Source organism: Electrona antarctica, assembly GCF_951216825.1.
Source record: "Electrona antarctica genome assembly, chromosome: 7".
Lineage (NCBI taxonomy): Eukaryota > Metazoa > Chordata > Actinopteri > Myctophiformes > Myctophidae > Electrona > Electrona antarctica.
The window spans coordinates 10,905,666-10,930,931 of record NC_136812.1 but is presented as its reverse complement, the minus strand read 5'-3'; the positions used below and the strand labels follow the sequence as shown (position 1 = coordinate 10,930,931).

Here is a 25,266-nt window from a genome sequence, read left to right as displayed (position 1 = left end):
ACTCGTGTTTTTTATATACTTAACTTAATTGTTTCTAAAGTGTAGTTAGTTAGTTGTTTATTTGTGCTTGTTTCTAAAGTGTAGTTGATTATTTGGGCTTGTTTCTAAAATAGTTGCTTGTTTCCAAAGTGTAGTGATGGAAAAAAATAGTCTATGAACAGGTTGAAAAGTATCTTGCCACAAAAAAATGGTACAAATTCCAATCTGTCTTCAGAACACACTGACACATGCATGCCTCCTCTATTTGAGCGACCACATCAAACACAAGGTCGATGCTAGCAAATACTGCGGCATGGTCATGCTGGACCTCCAAAAGGCTTTTGACACCATGAACCACTCCATACTGGTTAACAAGCTAAAAGCAATTGGTTTTCATAGCACATCAGTGAGCTGGATGCAATCCTACCTGGAGGGGAGAGAACAGATGGTGGAGGTGAACGGAACACTGTCCCCCTTGCTGATAACAAACTATCTTTACACCTGGGAAAAACTGAATCCATTCTCTTGGGATCAAATAATAATCTCAGCAAGGCAGATGGCTTCTTTGTTAGTATGGGTGACAATATTATCACATGAAAAGATGAAATTACCTACCTAGGTTCCATCCTGGAGGAAAATCTTTCCGGTGATAAAACGCAATCAAAAAAGTAAACCAAAGAACAAGATTCCTATACAGGACCTCCTCACTGGTCAACAAAAACACCCTGAAGACCCTAACAGGAGCCCTCGTACAAGGTTTCTTCGCCTATGCATGCACCTCTTGGTACCACAGCACCTCAAAGGCCCTTAAAACCTTATTTGGGCTTGTTTCTAAAGTGTAGTTGCTTGTTTCTAAAGTGTACTTTGCTTATTTGGCCTTATTGTTTCCTAATTTCGTTTATACCAGTGGTTCTCAAACCATTTTCATTTCAAGGACCCCTGCTCCTAAAACTTAAGTAATTTGTGCCAGCAGGGGCCCTCCCCATACCAGATTTGTGTTAAAAGAAAAATATTTCAAAGTTTACACTATTCTCCCCAAGATTTTGTTTTGTTTTGTTTGTTTGAAAATAACCAATGCATTATCAGCCAGTGCTCATGTGTACAGGTATGCTTGTTTCCACAGACCCGCGGTTGCTTATTTCTCCCACACAATCTGGCAACCCTGCTGCCTGCCTGCCTGCTACATGCAGGCCAGCCAGGCTGCTACATTGTAGCGGTCCAGTCAGTCAGTCAGTCAGTCACAGATCAGTGATGGCAGCAGCAACAGAGAGAACAGCACATCCACATGCATGAGGACCGAGGAGAGTCTACACACCGAGGGACACACCGAGGGATGAAACCAAATGAATGATGGCCGACAAATCTCTGCCGGTCTTCCTCAAGCTGTTCGCCGCAGGATTCTATGGCATCAGCTCCTTCCTCATCGTCGTGGTCAACAAGAGTGTCCTCACTAACTACGGGTAAAAACAAACAATAATAAGAAAAAACCCCAAAACACCGGCTCTTCTTCTAGCCGAGGCTAACCCCCAGCTAACTAAACAGTAACTTTTTAAAGCTCTGTCCCGGTCTGTGTCGCTTATTGTTGCCTAAAAAGAACGGGTCTACAAGCCTGTGGACCAGTTCTTTTTAGGTCGTACTTTGTGTACAGTTACTATATTATCTTCTAGGCTTTGGCTGCAAGTTTGTCACTAAGTCTTATTATTAGGCCCGAGTAGTTTTGTTTAAACCTAGTGTGTAGAATACAATTACAAAGAGATCTTTTATATGTTTAGATAGTTGTGTGTTTATTACTTTAGTTTGTGTGCAGGACTGAACTCTTTATTTTTATTTTTTTAACTTCCAACAAAAATCGTGTTTTTTAAATTCACACTGCTGTGTCCTTTACTGCCTGCAGATTCCCATCTTCAATATGTGTCGGCATTGGACAGGTAAACAGTTATGAGATTTTATTAATATTTCTCTTATTATGCAGCGGTTGTTGCACCATGCATGCATGCGTTCAATGACGGCACACCCCTCTCACTGTATCATTCATTGTTGCACAGAGGAGCTGTTCTCATTCAGACATTGCATTGCGTCGCATCATTATTGCACAAGTTCAGTGTGTGTCTGTCTGTCTGTCTGTGTGTGTAGATGTTGGCCACGGTGGTCGTGCTGTGGGTGGGCAAGGCTTCAAGGGTGATCAGCTTCCCAGACTTTGATGAGAGCATCCCTCGGAAGGTGAGAAATAACTTTATTTATTTATATCACATCATGTCTTGGTCTTTGATCCGATCGTGGTGGGCCAAATGCTATGTTCATTTCTAAAACGATGAATGAATTATTGTTCTTCGTTCATTACAGACGTTTCCTCTACCTCTGCTCTACGTGGGGAATCAGATCACTGGCCTGTTTGGAACCAAACGGCTCAAGTAAGTTGAGCAAAAATGCTGGTGACTGGGTGGGCAGTGCAGAAGAATTATTACTATATTGTTATTAGGGTTGTTTATATATCTAACCTTTGTTATTAGCCATCACTTATTGTACTTGTATAATACATTATGATATGTGGTTGCTTGTATACAAGCCTACTAGCCTAGGCGCCGTCTCCACTAGGCCTGGCGGTTATGGTTTTGGTTAAAGCCCGTCTTATGGTTCAGCTTGTCCTTGAAGAAAACATGTCTGCAGAAAAAACCCAGGAGCAGTCCAGTCCAGAGTCCAGATTAGATGAATAGTATTGTAGGTGCAAGGCTCAATAGTGCAATAAGAATGAAGAAGTAGCCTGCACACAATGAATGAAACTTCCTCAACGCTGAGGAAGGCCTATCGGGTCAAAACGTGTCCGTTGAATGACGTGTCTTTCTATTAGAGATAAATATACCATGTGAAAAGGAGATTCATTGTGTGCTGGCTACTTCTTATTTCCTATAACTATTGTTTGATCCCTGTGCTCCTGTACTACCATAGCACTGACCTGAGTACTATTGTACTTCTCCCCATAATATCAAGTTTCATTAGCCATCTCCACTTCTTAGAATATTGTCTCGACTCCCATTGCTTCATAAATTGCTGATTGATCCAGAATTCCACGACAGCACAATATCATCTTTCATCATTTGTTGTTGACGTATAAACTTTGAAACTGGTGACTCTATTTTGGGCATGCCTTTTTTAATAAATAGCCGATCTACAAAGCCCACGACTTGTGAGCTTTGTTGATCGGCTATTTTACCTACGTAAACATCTAACTAAAGTATGAAGTAGAGCTTAAAGTGGTTAAAAATGTGTACTGTTTACTTTGAATTAAGCGTGATGATGTGCTGTTGAAACTCATGTCTTCTTCCCCCCTTCCTTAGCCTTCCCATGTTCACCGTTCTCAGACGGTTCTCCATTTTATTCACCATGATGGCCGAGGGATTCCTACTGAAGTAAGCTTTCACTACACTGCATCAATTTGCAGCTAATGGATTAAAGTTGTCAGTCGCCGTGACTGATTTTCAGTCATTTTATATGAGGTTGAAGAGGATTAAAATGGGTCAAACTAGCAATAGATTGCAATGTTCAGAAGCGTCTTCCGTCTTCCTCTCGGATATTTCATAAAAGCAAAGGCTAGAGCCTGAATCTGCAAATAAACATCGTAATTCGTATTGTGTTCATTGTTTAGGAAATGGTGCAGCTAGCGACTGTGCGACTCCTTTCACGCTGTCTCACAAATCACACTGGGATGACCTAACAACTTTAATCCCTGCATCATATTGTGGCCACTTTCTATTCATTGTGGGGGACCTTGCTGATTCACTATACGCTAAGCCTTCCCCCACTCTCTCTCGTTGCTACGTTTTATTGGCGGCGTCATGGCCTGTCAAATTGATTATTTATTGCTTTGCCTCTCTCTTGGAATCCACCAGAAAGAAGTTTTCCCGGCCCGTGCAACTGACAGTGTTTACAATGATCCTGGGGGCGTTCGTGGCTGCCAGGTAAGCGTCCTTGTTGTAAGCGGCCAGGTGCCACAGCCGTAAACCAAAACCTGAAGGTCCCACCACACTACAAAGGGCTGTAATTGATGTATGTCCTCTAGGTTAACTACGGAACATGAACCCTAGCATGCCCTATTCTCAGTGATGGAAAGTAACTAAGTACTACATGTACTCAAGTACTGTACTTAACTCATTTGGACCTGAGGCCGATTCTAAATCCTGAAGTTTTCTGAAAAAAGTAAAATATTCATAAAAGAAAATACTACCCATGTCTTAAATGGGTTAAGTACAATTTTGAGGTGTTTTTTCTTTTTTATATATACTTTTACTTCTACCCCAATAGATGTCAGACAAATATTGTACTTTAACTCCACTATTTGAAAACTAGTTACTTTGCATATTTAGATTATTATAAAACACTCATTAACCACTTCAGCCCTATTTAAACTTTGACTATTTGAAAATAGCCGATCTACAAGCTTATGTAACAACGTGTTGCGAACTTGTAGATCTGTGTTTTTCGTAATATTTTTATACATGACAAACTTGTCCAATGGGACATACAAATGAGTACTTTTACTTTTGGTATTTTAAGTATATTTTGAAGCACCAGACTTATAACAGTAGTATTTCTACATAGTGGTATTGATACTTTGACTTAAGTAAACAAATGTCAGTACGTCTTCCACCACTGCTAGCTAGTGTGCTGTATTCTGGGGGCGAACATTATAGCCAGCTATTTTCGCAGGACATATTTAGTGTGTAGAGCTGAAAACAGAAGGGGACCTAGCGCAGAGCCCTTGGGGGACTCCATTCAACTAAATATATAGGGGGTTTAAGTTGTTAACGGTAGTGGTAATTAGAAGCATGCTGCGTTTGAAGTGACATGCCCCCAAAGGCGAGAGCCGTTTCAGCCACTATTACTTACTTAACATACATCGTTCCGTGACCTTCGGGGCCAACCTCGACTGACCTTAACGTTTCTGTTTTCTCATCTCCGCTCATCACAGCGCCGATCTCTCCTTCGACCTGGAAGGCTACGTGTTCATTCTCCTCAACGACGTGCTAACTGCGGCCAACGGGGCCTATGTCAAACAGAAATTGGATTCTAAGGTATGTGGCTGGATGGATGAATGATGCTATTGTCTGGCATGGGAGGTCGGTACGTCTGACATTGAGCCCTACTGCGGGTGAATATTTTCTTTTATGGAACCTAAACTGTCGTTGATGGAATGAGCTCAGAGAGTGTATAGGTATTTCGTGACTTGAGTTATTTATTTAGTTCAGGACCTGTTCGTTGTTTTTGCGGCGAACCCGTGTTTGTCTTTGACTGTTGTGTATGTCTTTGATCATGCCGTTCGTTTTATGCTTTTAGATAAGATACAGGGAAGGGAAGCAGTTAGGCCGTTATTAATATTGTATCCTGGAATAGCATAGATAAAGCTACTATTGGAGTATGCTGCTTTGTCCTCAATGCCTCAGGCTTCTGTACCTGCATGCATATATGACTAATTACCTAAAATAAAGTGAGCGACACACAGCTGCAAATCTGGAGGTAGTGACAACTAACTTGACTTCTAAAGCCCAAATTCCAAGTTCAACAAGCCAGAAATTCAGAATCACAGCTCTGCCTGTTTCGGATTCTGCACGTTAGAGTATATTAATTCATTTATTTGTCTGTTTATTAACTGCTACTATATGTAGTCATACCGTGCGGTACATGAAAACTCGGACCGGTGATCAATAATAATTACGTTAAAGTTTTTTTTTTTTGTCAAATAGGTTTTTATTGAGAACAGATTATACATTGTTACACAAACATTATGATATGAAATACATTTTTCTTTTATAGAAAACAAAAAGAGGAAAGAAAAAATACAAAAAGAACGAAAACTCTCAAACCCTCCCACCACCCATACTGCTCAGTGACACCGCATACTATAGAATAAACTAGTAAGATGATGAAATGCTCATGGAAAACATAATTACGTTAAAGTTGATTAAGTTGGATAAAGTTTCTAACATTTCCCTATATTTTTGAGTGGTGCAACCACTCCAAGGAACAGCAATGTCCGTGTTAACCTATGTGTGTGACTATGAGTACCAGTAGGGGCAAAAGTGGCGCTGTTGTGCCAGAAACAGAGAGGGGGAGATAGTGCTGCACTGTTGCCTGCTAATGAGAGAGAGAGAGATAGAGGCCATGCGCGTGACATCATCATCATACCCGGAAATTATGCGGGAACGCCTACTGAATGGCAGAAAACTACTTTCTGGCCTTGACAGCCCATACATCCAAACAGTAAAGTCCTATCTGATTGCATTAAACGCCATTAAACTCACTTAGCCAAAATTGTCCCTCACTTTATGGCTGCACATACCCTCTATTGAAATAATGTCATGCACATTTTTCCATTGCATAGCCTACTGCAGGCCTTGTTGACTAGACTTAGAAGACATTTTGAGGCTCTTGCTACTGAAATTATCGATTTATTTATATGGAGAAATCTTGTCATTTAACATGCATCTCAAGCACGTTTAGATCCTGGGTCTAGATGAGATACGACCTTTGACACGATCCCGTTTCTGGTTTGACATGACCTTTGACCTGAAGGTCAAGATTCAATGAAGTGCAATTAAATCGTTAATCGCACTTATTTGTATTGTCAACTTTATTTGTATTGTCAAACTTAAATTTAAGTAATCGTGACAGTCCTAGATTCAATTTGCTCCCCAGGACAAGCAGCCAGTGGTTCAAAAAGAAAAGTGGTTGGCATTACGTAAGCGGGTCGCCGTGTCGGTCTCTCTCTCGCTGCTGTTTTTAGAGCTTTGCACTATGGAGCCGAGCTGGAGCCACGCAGGGACACTTTTAGAAACACGTTTCGTGTGTGTGTGTGTGTGTGTGCGTGTGCGTGTGCGTGCGCCAGCCAGACGGGTGACATCAAGGAGGTCTCTGTGTGTGTTAGACACGCATGCATGACATTTCTCCATGCTGCGTAGTACTAGTGCACAGTTAAAATCCTCAGTGTTCATTGACCAAATGGATCCGCCACTGGTCTGCATGAAGGGTCCATTTGGTTCCACTTGCACACTGTCTGAGTTAAAGGAACACTGGAGATTTGACAGTGTAAAGGTATGTGTCAGTCCAGAGGAGACCCCTGGTGAAATGAATAACCCTCTCTGTTCACCAACCCCCTCCCCTCATTTCATTTATTTATTCATCTCGCTGCATGCTGCCCCTCTCTCTCTCTCTCTCTCTCTCTCTCTCTCTCTCTCTCTCTCTCTCTCTCTCTCTCTCTCTCTCTATGTACCATATGTTTGCTGTCAGACAGAAACCTTTTTGTATATTTTGGTAAATTAACGCCCTACTTCAGTGGTTTTCAACCCTTTTCATATCAAGGTCCCACAAGCTCGAAACGCGTCGCATCCCATATGTGTATACCATGAAAAGTAGCTTTGCTACAAGCTCAAAATGTGTCGATTCGCGCCTCGTTTCGAGCTTGCGGATCCGCTACTTTTGATGCTTTTGTGTAATGCCTGTAATATGATCAAGTAGGGTGTTGTCAGGAAAAAAAACAAAGTTAGAATACGTAGATGGCGAACAGCGATATCCCACCAGCATTTCACCTACTTGTAACTCCATGAATGACAATTGAACCCTGTTATGTCTGCCCCTCTCTCTCTCTCTCTCTCTCTCTATCGCTATGTCTCTCTCTCAGGAGCTGGGGAAGTATGGTTTGCTGTATTACAACGCATTATTTATGATCGTTCCTACGGTGCTGTTGGCTCACCTGACGGGGGACATGCAGAAGGTAAGCAAAGCTATGAGCTCCTGTAGGTCCTCTGTTTCACAGCACAGTCACTGAGAAACCTCACGAGTTCCTCTTATGGGACAATAGAGAACATGTAGAAAATAGTCTTTGGCTTCATGTGGTAGATAGAATGTGGTAGAAGAAAACATTGATGAGATACAAAGTACACACACACACACACACACACACACACACACACACACACCATTGACACACAAGGCCATGAACTAGCCTTCAGTACATAACATGACGTAATTACACTGCATTCCTGTTTAGAATAGTGGTAACTGTTGCAAAATATGTCAATAAATAAAAATCATATACAATTTGAGTCCTAGACCACCAATTACTGATGTTTTTACTGATATAAAGGGCAAACCTTTGATTTGATTAAAGTTTGTTTGAGAACTTATATGAGCAAAACAAGTTTGATACTTTTTTGTCTTAACTTTTCATCTATAATGAAATGCCTAAAACGGGGTCGGCAGGTTGAAAAGACAACAAAAAAGGGACACATTGACTGCATTAATTCCGATACCGATATCATTAAAAAAAAGTCAAAATAATAACCTTGGCTGGTAATCCAGCATGACAGTGTGTAGCCGGTTCGAGTCCCGATCCAGATGATCTTTGCTGTGTGTCCCGATCTCTCTCCCCGTTTCCTGTCTACCTACTGTACATCTGTCAATAAAGGCAAAAAACCCTCCCAAAAATATCTTAAAAAAAATAAAATAATAATAAGAAAATAAAGGTCGATATATCGGCCAAATTGTATTGCACTTTAAAACGAGTAAAGATTTTATGACCATCAATTAATGCTGTCGTAAAAACGTATAATATTGGATAATAATAATTGGAAACATCATCCTCCCTAAATTAAAATGAGTAAAAACAAGGTGTGTGTGTGTGCGTGTATGTTTGCGCACGCGCGCCTGTGTGTGTGTGTGTGTGTGTGCTTGCTGGGTGTGTGTGCTGGGTGCGAGCTCTGTGTAAGCAGTGTGTCGATTGGGCAGGGACCCTGTAGCGTTCCAGACTCCAGGAGAGGAGGGCTGCTTGCCAGTGGAAGGCACAAAGCTGCCATTATGCAGCGAGCAGCAGTTTACAGCTAAATAATAACCACAAGCACAGCCCCAGCCTGCATGCCTCATTAAGCTTACAGTCAAGATGCTAACTCGCAAACCACTCAAGCTATCCAGCTCCCCTTATAGCCGCCCAGTCCACGCAGGCTGCCCTGGCTGGGTGCAGTCATAGCTGCGGTGTCACCTTAAGCGCAGCATTGATTGCCTACAGCTGGCTGTAGGCCCTGTGAATCCACGGCACAGTGCCGTGGATTTCAGCCTCTCCATTCTGGTGGCGGCGAACACTCAAAGAAAATACTTGCACTAGCCTCGACGACCGTGCAGGCTTATGCAAAGGCTAAAATATTTAATTTAGATAGCATGATGTTATCTGTAGACAGATGCCAGGCCATTAACATTCTATAGTGTTTATACTATTTTAGTGTCAATGTACAGATAATTTTACTGTTGATGTCATAGTATAGTATATATCCTACAGTAGATAAGTCGCTCTCGAGTAAGGTCTACTAAATGCCTAAATTGTAAAAACATTGAAGTCAGCTCATTTTTGTTTTTAGTGTCAGTTTGTTATCCATTGAAAGTAACTTGTTGTAACCTTATTGCTAACCCTTGTATGTTGAATTTCCTCCCCAGGCGATAGACTACGAAGGCTGGGGAGATATGATCTTCCTCACGCAGTTCATCCTCTCCTGCATCATGGGGTGAGACACAGGCGTGCGTGTGTGTGAGCAGGGATCTCAACCTTTTAAGGGACCCTCAGTTTAATTTGGCATTAGGCCACAGAGAAAATGTTTATCTCTGGGACCCCAATCGAAGTCCTCAGTGCCCAGTGTTTAGAAACAAACTAACTACGAGACTGTGGCTTAAATGGCCTCCTTGTTTACAGTTGTAGCTTCACGACCGTTTGCATGCATTAATTCACTATGGCAGTTCCTGGTTTAAATTCTGCAATATGCGGGGGGTGGGTGGATGGGGGGGGGGGGGGGCTCTGTGAATTGCCCCACAATGAACGAACACTCTGCACTCTCTAGCAAACATCTGCGGTCACCGCAGTGACGAAACAACGTCACCAAAATTATCACCAGCATCGCGACGTGGTTTCTGGTATGAAGACAAAAAAAACACGACATGCTGTTTAGACATTTCTGGAGTAATCAGCAATAGGTCTGTCTGCGCATGTGGCCGACTGCTGGGGCGGACGCAGCATTAAATCACGGTCTGTGGTTTACTTCCACGCTTAACTAATAATTATCATTATCATTACAGAGTATTTCTTTCTAATTAAGATCCTATGCAGATTTACGGGTTGAGGGATTATGTTGGGAGGGGAGGGGGGTCCTTTCCCACAGCGTTTTTCATCACAGCCATAATGTTGACCTGTCAAATAATAATGATGACATATTTTTTTGCATAAGCATTAGAATTGTTTTTCCGTTCATGTCATCTGGGTGAAAACATCTGGATGAAATGAACAGTCATATTTCCATGGCGTTTTCCAAGGATGTCACAACATTGTAACCGCGACATTCCGTTCTTTAGTTACGGGCAGTTCAATATGGCTTGTTTTCACCAAAAACACAATCTGGGAAAATAGATCGGAGATGGAAGCATTTTTATAAATCCTTATACTCATTCATAGGTTGGCAAATAGTGCCCTCTAGCGTGGTCACTGAAAACACCAGATGATGGACATCGCCGTCCATGGCAGTCGGTGTGTTAACATGGTTTTTTTTTTTTCCAGATTTGTGTTGATGTATTCCACCGTGCTCTGTACGCAGTACAACTCAGCGCTGACCACCACCATTGTTGGCTGCATCAAGGTAAGATGCACGCCATTTTGTGTCAATGTTGTCAAACAAAAGAAGATCAAACAAAGAAAACAAATTACAAAATATCTACATATTTACATGGGTTCCTCTGGGATCTGGTATTTAGTCACAAGCTCTTGTTACTACTTTTCATTGGTTTAATATTAATAAAAAGTAAAAACCCAGATTAAACCACTTATATTTCATTACTTTTCCTTGACACTTCTACGTTCTATTTTGTCATATGACAAAGTAGAACCTAAAAGAGAACAGAACAACTTGAAACATGGAGATACGAGGTTTCTGCCCGACAGCAACGAGATTCAGCAGTAACTCACACACGCACGCACACACACACACACACACACACACACACACACACACACACACACACACACACACACACACACACAGGCCCTTTTCCACTGGCACCCAAAGCCATAAATCCACTGGCAATCTTCCATGTGCCATTTCAGTCGAGATTTGTTCTGTAAATGGAGCCCACTCTTGACCTTGTAGCATTTACACAACTCTTCAGCTGTAGCTGGAGGGGGGGATGAAAGCGGCACATTTCTGAACGTGATGTTTTCGTTTTCACAGAAGGCATGTCTCTAAACTTGCAAAGCTTTATAATCTTCACCAATAAGAACATGACTACCTAACTACATCTCAGAGGCAAATATTGTAATTTTACTCCACTACAATTTAGTTTAGTTACTATTTTTTGTAGATTGGAATTATTATAGACGAATAGACGATCTACGAGATCGTCGAAAATAGACGATCTACAAGCTCACAACGTGTGAGCTTGTAGATCTGCTATTTTCAAAAGACTTTTACACATTTTAGACAGGACATTCTGCATCATCATCATCCTTCGAGTGCCCTCGAGATCTGCGACACAAGCTGCTTCCACTGGTCTCTGTTGCTCATCGCCACACCAAGTTCATTCACAGTCAGTCCTGTGTCCCTACTCAGAACATCTGGAAATGTGAGAGGTCGTGTTCCTCTTGATGGGCAGGGTAGTCTCCACAGAAGAATATCCAAAATGACCTGGTCTTTTGCTCTGTGGCAGTGTCCAGCAAAGCGGAGTCTTCTTTCTGCCACAACAACTGAGATGGGGGGGGGGGGGGGGGGCTCCATAAATCTGAGCTTTAGTGGGATGGTCCTTCCATGAGAGGTTCTGGACACGCATGAGGAGTCTTGTGTCAAGACGATCGCGAAACTCCTTATTCATTGTCCATGTTTCGGCACCATAAAGAAGGATACTTTCCACACAGGCTTTGAACATTCTGCATAACTAGTACTTTTGGTACTTTAAATATGTTTTGATGGCAATACTTTTGTATTTTTTACTAGTAAGTCAATTTAAATTATCCAGACTTTTACTTGTAATCAGAGTATTCCTGCATTGCAGTATTGATACTTTTACTTTAACTTAAGTAAACAATTTGAGTACTTTTCCACCACTGCTACAATGCAACTTTTATTATTATAATAATAATAATAATAATAAAGCTTTATTTATATAGCAAGTCACAAAGTGCTTAACAGAAATATATAGAGAAAACATGGATCAAAAAGGCATAGAAGACATTTGTCAATAGAACATAATTTATGAGATGGCATTTCCTGGTTTTCACACAGACCAGATTCAGACGTTTGGGTATCAGTTTGCCAGTGACGCTGCTATTCTACTCTGATGCTGAGTGGACACTAGCAGTGACAAAGCTATAAATCTTGTCACATAGTGAGTCTGCTACAGAGTTGCCGTTTAAGTGTTGCTCAAACCAAATGAAAAGGGGTAAATAGACACATGGAAATGGTTAACAGACCAGCAGGAAGGAACTGCGTGGAGAGAGCGAAGGGGATTGGAAATGAAGAAACAAAACATGATTGTTTTATTGTTAAGTCATTAGTCTACACCGTAGTGGAGACTATTCTTCCTACTGGGGTCCTGGCAAAAACAAAAAAAACACATCACAATAGAAATCATAAAATGGTCAATGTTAGTGAAATAAACACACCATTTGAGAAAAAGATGTATTATAAGAATACAAAAAAAAAAGTCTGAAAATAACAAGTAACAACCTAATCCAATTTTAATTTCCTTTCTTATTATTGCTTACTTAAGTTTCTTTTTTAAACCAATGTTATTATATTGTCAGTCAAATGTGGGGGAGCAAATTCCAGTATGCTCTGTATACTGTTTTTTTTAATCCATTAAAACCAGGAAAGCATCTGTCATTTTAGATGTGTGTGTTGGCTATTCAAAAATAGCAGATATACAAGCTCACAGCGTGTCAGTTCGTGCCACGCTGTGAGCTTGTAGAGCTGCTATTCTACGTGCTAGAACCATTGATTTAGAAGGTATTTGTAGAATCGTCCTCATATCGTAATGGGTTAAGTGCATTAGTTCTGGGTAGTAGAGGTATGGTACAGTGACAGCTTAGTGCCTGTCTAGTATATAACCATGTCTATCATGTACTGGTAATGGCTGTCAAAAATACACTTGTGTGAAGCTTCACTGCGTCAATGGAGCGCTGAGGAAAGTTGAAGCCAGTTCCATTTTTGATTTGTAGGGTCTGTCTGTCATGATGCAGTGACAAGTGTCACGTTGTCAGTTTGTAGCTTCCTGTTGCTGGCTTCCATTGAACATGACTTATAGCCTGTCGCTTTGTCATGACAGTTGACAGTTGGCTCAAAATATTAACCCATTTTGGGCGGGAACCCCTTTTGGTGTAAGCATTATGTTATGCTTTAGCTATTGAAAAATAACAGATCTACAAGCTTGTAGGTCTGCTATGTTTGAAAAATCGAAGAACCACTGACATAGAAACATAGCTTTTTCAGAAAACTGTCAGGATGTAGAAGACATTTTTAGAATCTGATCTCAGGTCAGAATGGGTTAATGAAAACAATTGTCCCAAATGTGTTCCCAGGGAGGATTTCTGTTCATATAAAATATTATGTCATATTTTACCATCCTGGGGACGGTGTTCGTCTCGAGCATTGTTTTGCCTAGACCCCCATGCTTTTTACTTGTTTGTTTCTTTAGACGGGACATTGCATTTACTTTTGACCAGTCCACAGATATTTTAATGTCAAGGACCCCCAGATAAAAGATTGATCCTTTTGGCCATGGACCCCATAACTTCTAGCCGTGAAATAATAGCCACAATAAAGCTTTTCTCCAGCTATGACTAAGCTAAAAGAAAAGTGTTTTATGCTGTTGTGTGTTTCTATAGAATATCAGCTATGTTCATATGCATTCTTGTAGAGAAAGGTGTTTTACTCTGTTGTGCTTTTCTATAGAATATCCTGGTGACCTACATCGGGATGGTGTTCAGTGGAGACTACATCTTTTCATGGACAAACTTCGTAGGTTTGAACATCAGGTATGGAAGCGCTTTGTAATGCAGCAAATAACGTGACATTGTGGGTGTTTGGCTTTATGTTCTTTTTAGATGGACGTTTTTATATTAGTGTTTATGATTAGATGGCTTTGGCCAATGATGACCAGGATGCCAGTTAACTAGCACCAGCAGTACTATAGGTCCTGGTAGGACATAAAACCATCAGTACTAGAGGTCCTGGTAGGAGATAAAACCAGCAGTATTATGGGCTTTATTCATTGTGGCTTTATATCTAGTTTGCTCTGAAAGTAAAAAGGCCTCACTCTGACACATCACACTTCAGCTCCAGTCTTGCTGGGTCTTGTTTGGAACTCGGGGCCAGTTTGATGAGTGCAATCTGGGTTGTGACATGTTCACCCTGATGTGTTTATATAATAGACAATAGACAATGACATGGTGACGTTGATAATGTCCTTTTAAAGATAGTATTTTGATTGCCCTTATCTAAACCAAGCGGATGACTAAGAAGCCTTCTTTAAGCTTGGGGTAACTTGAAAAGGGGAGGGACACACACACACACACACACACACACAAATCTGCACGCATGCCTGGGAACTGACTAATACAACCATGTAGTTGGTACTCGCGTACCAATACCACAATGTACAAATATAAATCTAGTGTTTAACATGTAGTATTCACATTCAACATTTAAAATATACTGAAATTAAACTTTTACTTTCATAATTTTGCAGAAAGTCCCATTTCACAAGTTTCCAAATGTGTAAAAATGCTTAGATGCAGTGGAGTAGAAGTAATTGAAAATGGGGAAACACTCGAGTAAAGTAAAAGCTCCTCAAAATTGTACAGTACTTAAGTAAATGTACTTAGTTACTTTACAGTTTACACCAGTGGTAGTTGGCAACAGAGCAGCTAGTCAGTCAGGTGCTTGACTTGACTTGTCGTTCAAGGCAGCCGCACTAAATGCAAAGCGTAGGGTTAGCGCCACAGGAAACCAACCGGTTAACCCATTCTGGGCGGGAACCCCTTTTGGTGTTTTAACTAAGCATTATGTTATAATTTAGCTATTGAAAAATAGCAGATCTACAAGCTCGTAGCGCGCCACTCGGTGGCGCGCTACGAGCTTGTAGGTCTGCTATTTTTGAAAAATCGTGAAAATGCGGCACAAATCTTTGAATATATATATATTCTTTCAGAGCGAACGTTTTTTTAATTTCGACGTAAATGGGTTAAGGAATCCAACAAAAACCTGGCAGGGAAACTACACTGACAGATAAACTGAGAAATGTTAAAGGCCCAGGTAGGAGAGAAGGAACCGCTGCACAGAGTGGTTCTTTATACTATGTTCCTTGTCAGGATAAAAGAAAAAGTAGCAGATCTACAAGCTCAAAACGCGGTGCTTTGCACCGCGTGTCGAGCTTGTGGATCTGCTACTTTTGATGGCTTTGTAGTGCGATCAAGTAGGGGCTCATTGTATCTGTTGTTGTGTGGTTCCAGCATCGCAGGCAGTCTGGTGTATTCGTACATCACCTTCAGAGAGGAGCAGTCCATCAAAGCCAACGAGATCGCCAAACTGGAGATTAAGGGCAAGATCGTCGTATGACAAGAGACACTGGACACGGGGAAACGTTTATTTAAAAAAAAAAATTATGGGGATTTTTATTTTGAAATGCTGACGGAACGAAGAGAGCATTCTATTTTTGGTACGTTTTTTCTATTTATTGAGCTTTTTTGTTTTAGCAGCAGCGCCGGCGGTGGTATTTGGACGCCACAGGAAGTGGTAGCTGTGTCCATTTCCTGTCGGGCTGATGGGGGAGGGGGCGGGGGGGGGGGGGGGGGGGGCTCTCAGGGGTCAACGGAAAACTACTGTACACTCCTCAAGGTCAACGGATAAACTACGCTACACTCCTCAAGGTCAACGGAATACTACTTTACACTCCTCAAGGTCAACTTGGTCAACTCGGTTATTGTCGACAAGCGACGCAGACATACTACAGAGTATACCGTCTCTGTCGGGGGAAACCTCATACGTCCAAAACGCTTACTGTTCACGATTCAAATTAAAAAACGGCAAAAGTAGCAGATCCACAAATCGAAACGCGGCGCGAAGCGCAAGTATAAACCAGGCAAAAGTCTTCAGGTCTGGAACGAAAATGTTAGGGTCTTTTTTTCTAGATTCTTTTTTTTTTCTTTGGAGTTAAGGTCTCCACACACCGGGCGCGAATCGGATGCGAATTCGGATTTTTAGCGGTGTTTCTCCATCGGTTTTCCGAAAAACGCGGCCGGTGTGCAACCACCTTTACTGTACGATTGAGCAAGTTGGTAAGAAGGGAGAAATGTCATATTCCATACTGCAGTGTGAAGAGGAATGCTGTCTCTCCAACCAACTAACTGCTCGACTGAATGTTGGAACTATCAGAATGAACAGATCCTTCCTGGCATCGATCAGGAACTATCAGAATGAACAGATCCTTCCTGGCATCGATCAGGAACTATCAGAATGAACAGATCCTTCCTGGCATCGATCAGGAACTATCAGAATGAACAGATCCTTCCTGGCATCGATCAGGAACTATCAGAATGAACAGATCCTTCCTGGCATCGATCAGGAACTATCAGAATGAACAGATCAACAGATCAGCTGGAATGTGTCAACCGTTCTTCTTTTCTCCAGTGAGTTTTTATGCCGTGAGTAATGAGTACATGTTGATTGTTATTGTTAACTGTCAAGAACTGATAATAATTTAAAGGCACAATCCTTCCATTTTTTCTATACAGTATTGCCTACCCAGTTTGCTGTTTACATGGATCATAACTCAAAGAATGCCTTTTGCAGTAGTATATTATATGGTATATACGATGCTCCGACCCAGTGGTTACGGTCTGTACTCTGTTCACTCCCTCTGTGTCTCTGCGTTTAAAACTTCTTACATACCATAACGTATTCCTTCAAACAACCAAAGTAGGCGGGAATCGGGATTGTGGGCTGCCAGTTTTAATTGAGGATTGTGGCTTTAACCAAGCCCTATTCAAAATATTATTAATGAATTATGAATATTATTTTCTTTTTGGCAATTTTCTTTTCAATATTTGAAATTTGTTTGACGTACTTTATTTATTAGTTGGTTTTCTCTATATTCCGATATAGGGAACGCCAAGCTGAAAGTGGTTAAGGGATAGTTCGGTTTTGGGGGGAATTTGACTATAATTATTACTTCGAAGCTCAATTCCTGGATGTCAGTGTCAAGTAGCGCCTCTCAAAAGGAACCAGATCTTCCCCAAAGCTGAGGATTTAAACTAAAGCTGCAATAGATACCGTTAATCTTATTTCTTTTTTTCTTTTTTCTTCTTTTTACTGAGACATTTAGATACTGTGGCCGGGTAGGCGACCTACTGGTAGACGAGGTATCACATGAAACTCAATGGAAATAACTATCTACTGGGGGTGTTAGAATCCCCGGTTAAAACATGAACGTTATAGATTGCAGCTTTAATACTGTGGTGTAGCCATTAGCCAAACAAAAATTTAACTCTCCCTCTAACTACTCAAGCCCTACATCCTTTGCCATTTGACGAATAACCGATCTACGTGTGGATGCGTTGTGTAATAATGATATGCCAGATAGCCGGGCTCCAGCGCCTGAATCACTAGCCACGGCCATTCGAAAATATATAGTATTGAGGCAATTCAGGAGTCTGGTGATGCTGTCGAAGGCGGGGTTTTCAACGTTGAAAATCTAAGCCCCCCCCCCCCCCCCCATCTCAGACGTCTGCACTCGGTGCACCGAGAGGGCTTTCAGACTGAATGATGGTGTGAAACGTATGTGACATGATCTAATAATAATGAGCTGTTTACATTGTGTTCCCCTCAGTATTAACAGGATGTCTTTCACGGGCTGTGTTAACGTTAACATTATGTTTTTATTATTCATCTAAGGAAGCGGTTCCCAACCTTTTCTGGGTTATGGGCCCACTTGGTAAATCTCAAGCGTTCGCTGCTAGGCATGAAACGATTTTGGTGACAATTTAAATTGATTTAATTAAAAAAAAAAAAGATTTGAGTTTTCAGTAATTTGCTACTGTATATTGAAAAGGGGTGCAGACATGTGTTCCGACATACCAAGAGTCCGACACCCATCCCAAACACTAACCTAACCTTAACCGCACGTGGACGCCCTGGGTGATTTGTAACCCGCAGCACGGGTGATTTGTAACCGGCAACGCATGTCGGGAGCCACGGGTGATTTGTAACCAGCCACGGGAGATTTGTAACCAGCCACGGGAGATTGTAACCGGCAACGTATGTCGGGAGTGATGGTGTTGTCGGACTAATGACTGTTGGATTTTTGGTATGTCGGATAAACATCTGCACCCCATTGAAAAGAGGATAAGAGAAAACAGTGTTACTAAAGGAGAAAATACATATAGTAACCATTCTTTAATTAATCGTGGCGGTCTAAGTGTTAAGAGGTCGTATCGGTGGACCACGTGTAGGTTTATTTTAATGATTGGTCGATCGGTTGTGTTCCGGGCTTGGAACAATGGAGCAAATGTTGTATACTTTTTTCAGTTATCGCGGTATCACAATGAAAAATTCAAGGTTTTAAAGAACAAACCACAAACTACTAGATTTTACTTTCTTTAATATATATAAATGTTAATATCATATTGGCATAAAAATCGTAGTGTTTCTGCAATTGTTTGAGTGCCCATTGCGATATCCTCGAGGGCCTCAGGGCCACAGGTTGAGAACCGCTGGTATAGGGAGACCTTTTTTTTCCTCCGTAAAAATAAAATAAAAATATATTAATATTGTTGCACTTTGAACTGTTTTCACGGTAGTGACGGTATTACGACTAGTGTGACGCCAGGGCTCCACCGGACGCGTTGCGTCTCCGTCGCGTCAAAAAACGCACCGGTTCAATTTTAATGCACGCGTCGCGTCTCCGTCAACGCGGGCTGTGTAGCCACCCTTCATTGATTAAAAAGGGAACATTCCCTGACGGTGACGGAGACGCGACGCTGACGCGCCCGGTGGAGCCCGGCCGTAAGCTGAGCCTCTGATCTCTGCTTACGTTGTATAGAGATGCTGGAGGATTTATTGTAATGGTCACAAGATGTCTATTTTAGAATGCTTTATTTTGTATTTTTTAAGTGTTACAGTTTTCAAAACCGTTACTTCTAAGTAGTCAGACATGACTTGACATTTTTCTAAATTTGTATCTGCCATGATAATGTGCATCCGTCAAGTTGTCTGATGGGTTTGCATTTATCTTTTGTATTTATTGTTTTTCTTCTCTTTTTTTTAAACTGGTATTCATATTGTATAAAAATGTTTGGATTATGTGAAGTGATGATGCTGAGCTGTCTTCAACAAGGTGAACCATGGGAGACAGGGTAACCATGAGACCCGAGCAGAACTTTTTATTTTTTACATTAAAAGAAAGATGATACCTCATGTGGAAAAAAAACCTGCTGTTATCATTTGTTTTTGTAAATCAATGCCTGCCTTTGTCATATGACCTACAAAAGTAGCTAAAAAGGCTGATGTACAAGCTCAAACGACAATGTCGACCGTTGCTAGCTTGTAGCTCGGCTATTATTTCTTTTTTTCTTTTTACGTGAAAGTGGTCAAGCCTGTCTCTGGGTTTTGTAAATATTTAACCAATGATAATAATTATCAAGAACTTCATTGGAACACATTTTCTCCCCCATGTCCTGAAAAGCAACAGTTTTGGACATATGGTACAATGTTTCCTTTCACCCAACAAGATGGGGTGCTTGGCTGGATCGACTTCATCCACCCTCTGTTGTCTGTGTCGGAATGAATAAAGGAGGACTGGAACGATCGATTACATACAGTTTAAACATTTAGCAGACTGACCGACCAGTGCCAAGTCGGAATAAGCAAAGTAAACATTGTGTTTACTTGGCTCTGATTTTGTTTGTTTACTAAATTATAGTCGACAAATTGTACTATATAGTGAATATGCTATATTATAGTCAACAAACAAGGTAAATAGTCACATGGAGTACATTTGTTGGGTTCTCAGGCTGGCATTATGAGGATTTGCTGAATATTTCTTCTGTCAATTCTTATCTATATTCTATATTTATAATATTTGTACAGAATGCAGTGCTGTAGGCCTACAGGACTCTTCTGTAATGAACTTAATGTCTGCAGTGATCTGCCAGTGATAAAGATGACCCTGGCCTGTTATTTCCTCACTTGTCAAGGGCTCAACTGTGCCTTAAACTAAAGGAACAGCTATCCATATTTGTCTTCTTTGCACCAGTAGAATTATTATTTTTTTTTTACTGCTGCACCAGTAGTCGAGGAAAAACAATACATAGAGCAAGGAAACTCAACCTGGGAGCTCCAGAACAGTGTGCGGACTGCTTTCCTTTTTCAAGGAAACTCACTCAGGGAAAAGCCTAGTTTAGATTAGTTCGTAATGTTTCTTTTTTGTTCTGTTAGATTAGTCTTCTATTGTTGAATAAGCTATGTATTTATTTCCCCCCTAGATGTTGGGCACATCCTATTTAAAAAAAAAAAAAAGTCTAGCAAAAATGAGTGAAGTAAAGAGAAATTGACATGAATGAGCGACAAGAAACGCAAAGTTTGAGTGTACAAAAGGAACCGTCTATTTGGTAATTTTGTACACTTCTCAGATTTACAGTCGGTGTCCTACAGCCAGATGACATAGGGTGGGGGGGAGGGGAAGGTCTACATTCCTCACCGGGGAGGAATTCCATCCAGTCGGAGCATGTAGTCATTTCATCATGGGAACACATACCACCACAGGACAGATGATTATTTTACTCCCCTATTCCTGTGGTTCTGGGAACCCCTTTTGGTGTTAGCATTATGTTATGCTTTAGCTATTGAAAAATAGCAGATCTACAAGCTCATAGCGCGCCACCGAGTGGCGCGCTACGAGCTTGTAGGTCTGCTATTTCTGAAAAATCGAAGAACCACTGACATAGAAACATAGCTTTTTCAGAAAACTGTCAGGATGTAGAAGACATTTTTAGAATCTGATCTCAGGTCAAAATGGGTTAAACCTCATATTTGTTACGTCCCAACAAAGTTGAGAAAGACAAATATCAAACTTATATTGTTCACATATTTTCTTGTTCCACTGAAAGATCGGCCATTCATTTTTCACATAGAGATTTACAAAAAATATCAATTATTTTAAGCCTAGATTCAAGCCATTCAGGATCCTGGTGAATCTTGACTGCTTGATTCTAGGCTTAAAATATTTTTGTAAATCTCTATGGGTAAAATGAATGGCCGATTTTTCAGTGGAACCAGAAAACCAGCCCACTGCTATGCCCTAATAATAATTTTAGAGTAGTAGTAGGCCTACAGTGCCATCTTGTGGCCTCTTCATGTCTGGAAATGTCTTTGGTCTCTGACTGAAAAATCATTTTAAAATGCTACAGTAGATATTCAAATTAGTGGAAAAGCAGAACAGAACTTATACTGTATGACGTAATTTGCCATTCTCACTGAATATCTTTCATTACGTTGGCTAAAGGTGTTTGAACAGCTGAAATCTGCCCTGCCTCAAACTTTAAATATTCCAAAGTTGAGCAGGTTTGTCAGGAGAGGAAATAGTCCAACTTGGTAAACTAGTCATAAACTCCCAAATATACAGGGATACAAGATATATCATCAATATAAGATCTTACAATAGAGGGTATGCGCATGCATAAAGTGAATGGCAAATCGAGTGGCAAAGTGAGTTTAACATTGTTTAACGTCATTTAATGCAATCATATTGGACTTTTCTGTTTGGATGTATGGGCTGTCAAGGCCAGAAAGTCGTTTTTTGCCGCTCTGTAGGCGTTCCCGCATAACTTCCGGGTTTGATGATGATGTTACACGCATAGGCTTTCAGAGTACTTGCAATGTAGCTGGTTTTGAATGCTAGACAATTTGAATTAACAATTTACAATGATTATTTACAGTACCTAGCCTGGGTTCCATAGTAACCACCCACCCTCTGACACATGATTGACATGACGTCATTAATTAGCAATTTCACAGCATTCATTTAAATAAACAAAATTAAATGAAACAGGTAGGCAATTTGGCTCCAACAATAATTAATTAACTTCAAGTATACTTCATGTCCACGTAGCGAATTATAGTTTATTGTAATGAATGTCTCTGAATGTATTTCACAATGGAGACACTCTGAAATGATGGCACCAGTAAACGGCATGGATTACTTTTATTGTGGAGACTATCGGTAGGCCTACAAGTCAGTGGTTAAATCAGACATTCCACTCAACAAGGACATGTTAATGTATGAAGTACACACACAGACGGAAATGTATAAGAAGTAGAACATGGGTAGTCGCACCACTGAGGTTCACTGTAAGTTAGCACACAGTTTTCACGTGTACCACCATTTGGCTCACCACTATGCCACGTGGTGTAGTTCACATTAGACCCATCAGACCACGTCCATCCGCCCTCCACATAGTAATCATTCAGTCCAATCCAGGTCCGTCCCTGTCCGACCATTGGGTCATAGTTCTGGATCAGGGTTCGGATAAAGGTGCTCTCCGACTCGCTGTGGATGGACACCAGGTGGGCACCTTCAGACCGGCAGTTCTTCTCTGCGTCGTTCCAGGTCATGTGTCTAGGTATGTATTTGTAGCAGTGACCGTTGAAGCTGAACCAGAACATTGGACAGTTCCCGCCCTCCAGCCTCACCTCAGCCGAGGGAGTGGCATGCACGCCTTGCAAGGTGCCTACACACACACACACACACACACACACACACACACACACACACACACACACATACACACACCACAAGTGATATGAGATATCTTACAAATATCCACAAAATCAACATCTACTGTACAAGATGTTAGACAAAGTTGCAACCATTATGTCCTTATGTGGAACCACATGGGAGTGGTTCTCAAAGTATGGTCTGGGGACTCCCGGGGGTGTCCAACTAAATTATTTATAGTTAGGAGTCAAATGGACCCTTACAGTTCTGTGAATCTGAGTATATCGGAGTCAAGTTTACAGTGATTGGATTTAGAGACAAAAGGTGTGTGTGAAGTGGGGGCCTGCAGGCTAATGTATGTCAAACTGGGGCCCTTAAAACCATATAATACGTTTAACACTAACCTATAGTGCCATGAGGCCCAGCAACTAGCAAGCACAGGAGTTGAGGAATCAGCAGCAGCATGTGAGATGGTCTCTGTGTCCGACTCTGACTGTCTGTGGAGTTTGGGTTCTAGAAGGGTTGTTGCTGTCTGTCTTTTTATGTGCTCCACATGAGGGTGTCTTCACAGCCTGCATAATTTGATTGGTCAACTCACGATACTGTGATAGTGTGTGTTTTGAAAACATGACCAATGACAAAAAACTCCCATATCTGCTGGGCGAAGTACAACAATGTGCAAACACAGCAGCAAGATTCGTGAGTTGCTGTGATAGGAGAAGGATATCAAACGGAACACAACCACCCTAAAGACTAATCATTGTGTATATTCCTGCACTATACCTGCATCCAGTGATCTTGGTACAATATAGAAATTGATCTATTGAAGATTCTGACGTTCAAATGTACATCATTTTTGTTTTGATTGTATTGCTGTATTGTTGTCTCCACCAGGTCAAAGGCATGGGGAGAGAGTATGTTTTGCACTCCGTCCGTGTGTGTCCGTCCGTCCGTCCTTCCGTCCGTCTGTTACCAGCTAATCTCCGGCACCGTTACCCCGGTCGATGCCAAACTTTGCACACACACTCCCTGGATGCCAACAATGAACCTCTGCCCCGCATTTTCCAGAACGGCCTGTTATAGCGCCACCATGAGGCAGCTTTTCACATTTTTTACCTAAAACTGCACCGATCTGCGTGAAACGTTGCATGCACACTCCCTAGAGGCCAAGGACAAACCATTTTCCGCATCTGCCTTTTATAGCGCCACCAGGAGGCCGACTTTTGGAAAAACATTTTTTTTTATATTACTCCTCCAGACAAATCGTTACACAGTATCTCTATGGTCATGTGCTCAAGTCGGATCTGTCCGATATTTCATATTCCATCCCAATTGGCTATAATTGGCTTTCACAGTTTGCAAGATTGCCCCGTTTTGAACAAAAGCCTCAAATCATGAACGCAACATGCAATTTACATGAAATCTTTCACACATGTTCTTACAGGCTGAGGAATATATCCCACCCTTTTCACATTGGCCTGTTATAGCGCCACCAACAGGTTGATTTTTGCAAAAAAACAAATTTTTGGAACAAAATGCCTCAAATCATCCAATTGCCATCAAAGGCAAACATGTTTATATTACTCCTAAACATTTTGCCAAACATCTCACACAGTCCTATCCTCTGCCCAGAAGGGCACTTTTTCTAGTTGTATTGTGCTTTCTGCTTTGGCAATGTAAACGTATGTTTTCTCATGCCAATAAAGCCCTTTGAATTGAATTGAATTGAATTGAATTGTGTGTGTGTGTGTGTGTGTGTGTGTGTGTGTGTGTGTGTGTGTGTGTGTGTGTGTGTGTGTGTGTGTGTGTGTGTGTGTGTGTGTGTGTGTGTGTGTGTGTGTGTGTGTGTGTGTGTGTGTGTGTGTGTGTGTGTGTGTGTGTGTGTGTGTGTGTGTGTGTGTGTGTGTGTGTGTGCGCGTGCGTGCGTGCGTGTTTCGCGTGAGCCTGGGAATTTTACAGGTGTGGGTACTTAGGCAAATTAGGTCCACTGGCAGACCCTGACCAGAGCCTTTTGTGGCGGTGTAAACATTGTGACCTGTTCTTCATAGTTCCTTGGTGAAGGTGCAGCCAATGTGCAGCCAGTGAAAGAGTACAGATGAACTCCGGTCTCCACATGATTAAAGGAGTCCAGACCCTCCTCAGCAGGTTCCAATGTTACAGGCAGACCTGGAGTCAACTGAACCCAGTGAACTTATGGACATACAGTACTGTACAGGACATGACTGACACGATGACTGACACTTTTGACTTTCCTCACTTAAAAAGAACGTGACGTGTGTGCGAGTGTGTGTGTGTGTGTGTGTGTGCGTGCGTGCGCGCGTGCGTGCGTGTGTGTGTTCATCACTTCAATATATTTTTTTCAGGAAATGAAGAAAACCTTATATGTCCATTAAAACCAGGAAATAATCTGTCATTTTAGATGTTAGCTATACAGCACATTGGTTCTTTATACTTATATACGCTATGAGCTTGTAGATCTGCTATTTTTAAGAAATCTTGAAA

The 25,266-nt window shown here is 41.4% G+C and overlaps 1 protein-coding gene across 1 annotated transcript; it reads left to right on the top strand.

The window, feature by feature from the left end:
* The first annotated feature begins 1,164 nt into the window (after positions 1-1,164).
* LOC306925812 (nucleotide sugar transporter SLC35D2-like) lies at positions 1,165-16,788 on the top strand. The gene is made up of 12 exons (XM_079504905.1): positions 1,165-1,439; positions 1,874-1,907; positions 2,113-2,199; positions 2,323-2,390; positions 3,315-3,386; positions 3,867-3,935; positions 4,946-5,048; positions 7,652-7,744; positions 9,457-9,524; positions 10,565-10,643; positions 13,947-14,029; positions 15,506-16,788. Exons 1-12 carry the CDS (start codon positions 1,327-1,329, stop codon positions 15,609-15,611), a joined length of 975 nt encoding a protein of 324 aa, XP_079361031.1. The 5' UTR covers positions 1,165-1,326; the 3' UTR covers positions 15,612-16,788.
* The last annotated feature ends 8,478 nt before the right edge of the window (positions 16,789-25,266 follow it).

Coding starts and splice junctions, on each gene's coding strand:
- LOC306925812 (XM_079504905.1), top strand. CDS start 1,327: ATGATGGCCGACAAATCTCTGCCGGTCTTCCTCAAGCTGTTCGCCGCA. Junction 1,440..1,873: donor AGTGTCCTCACTAACTACGG/GTAAAAACAAAC, acceptor TACTGCCTGCAG/ATTCCCATCTTCAATATGTG. Junction 9,525..10,564: donor ATCCTCTCCTGCATCATGGG/GTGAGACACAGG, acceptor TTTTTTTTCCAG/ATTTGTGTTGATGTATTCCA.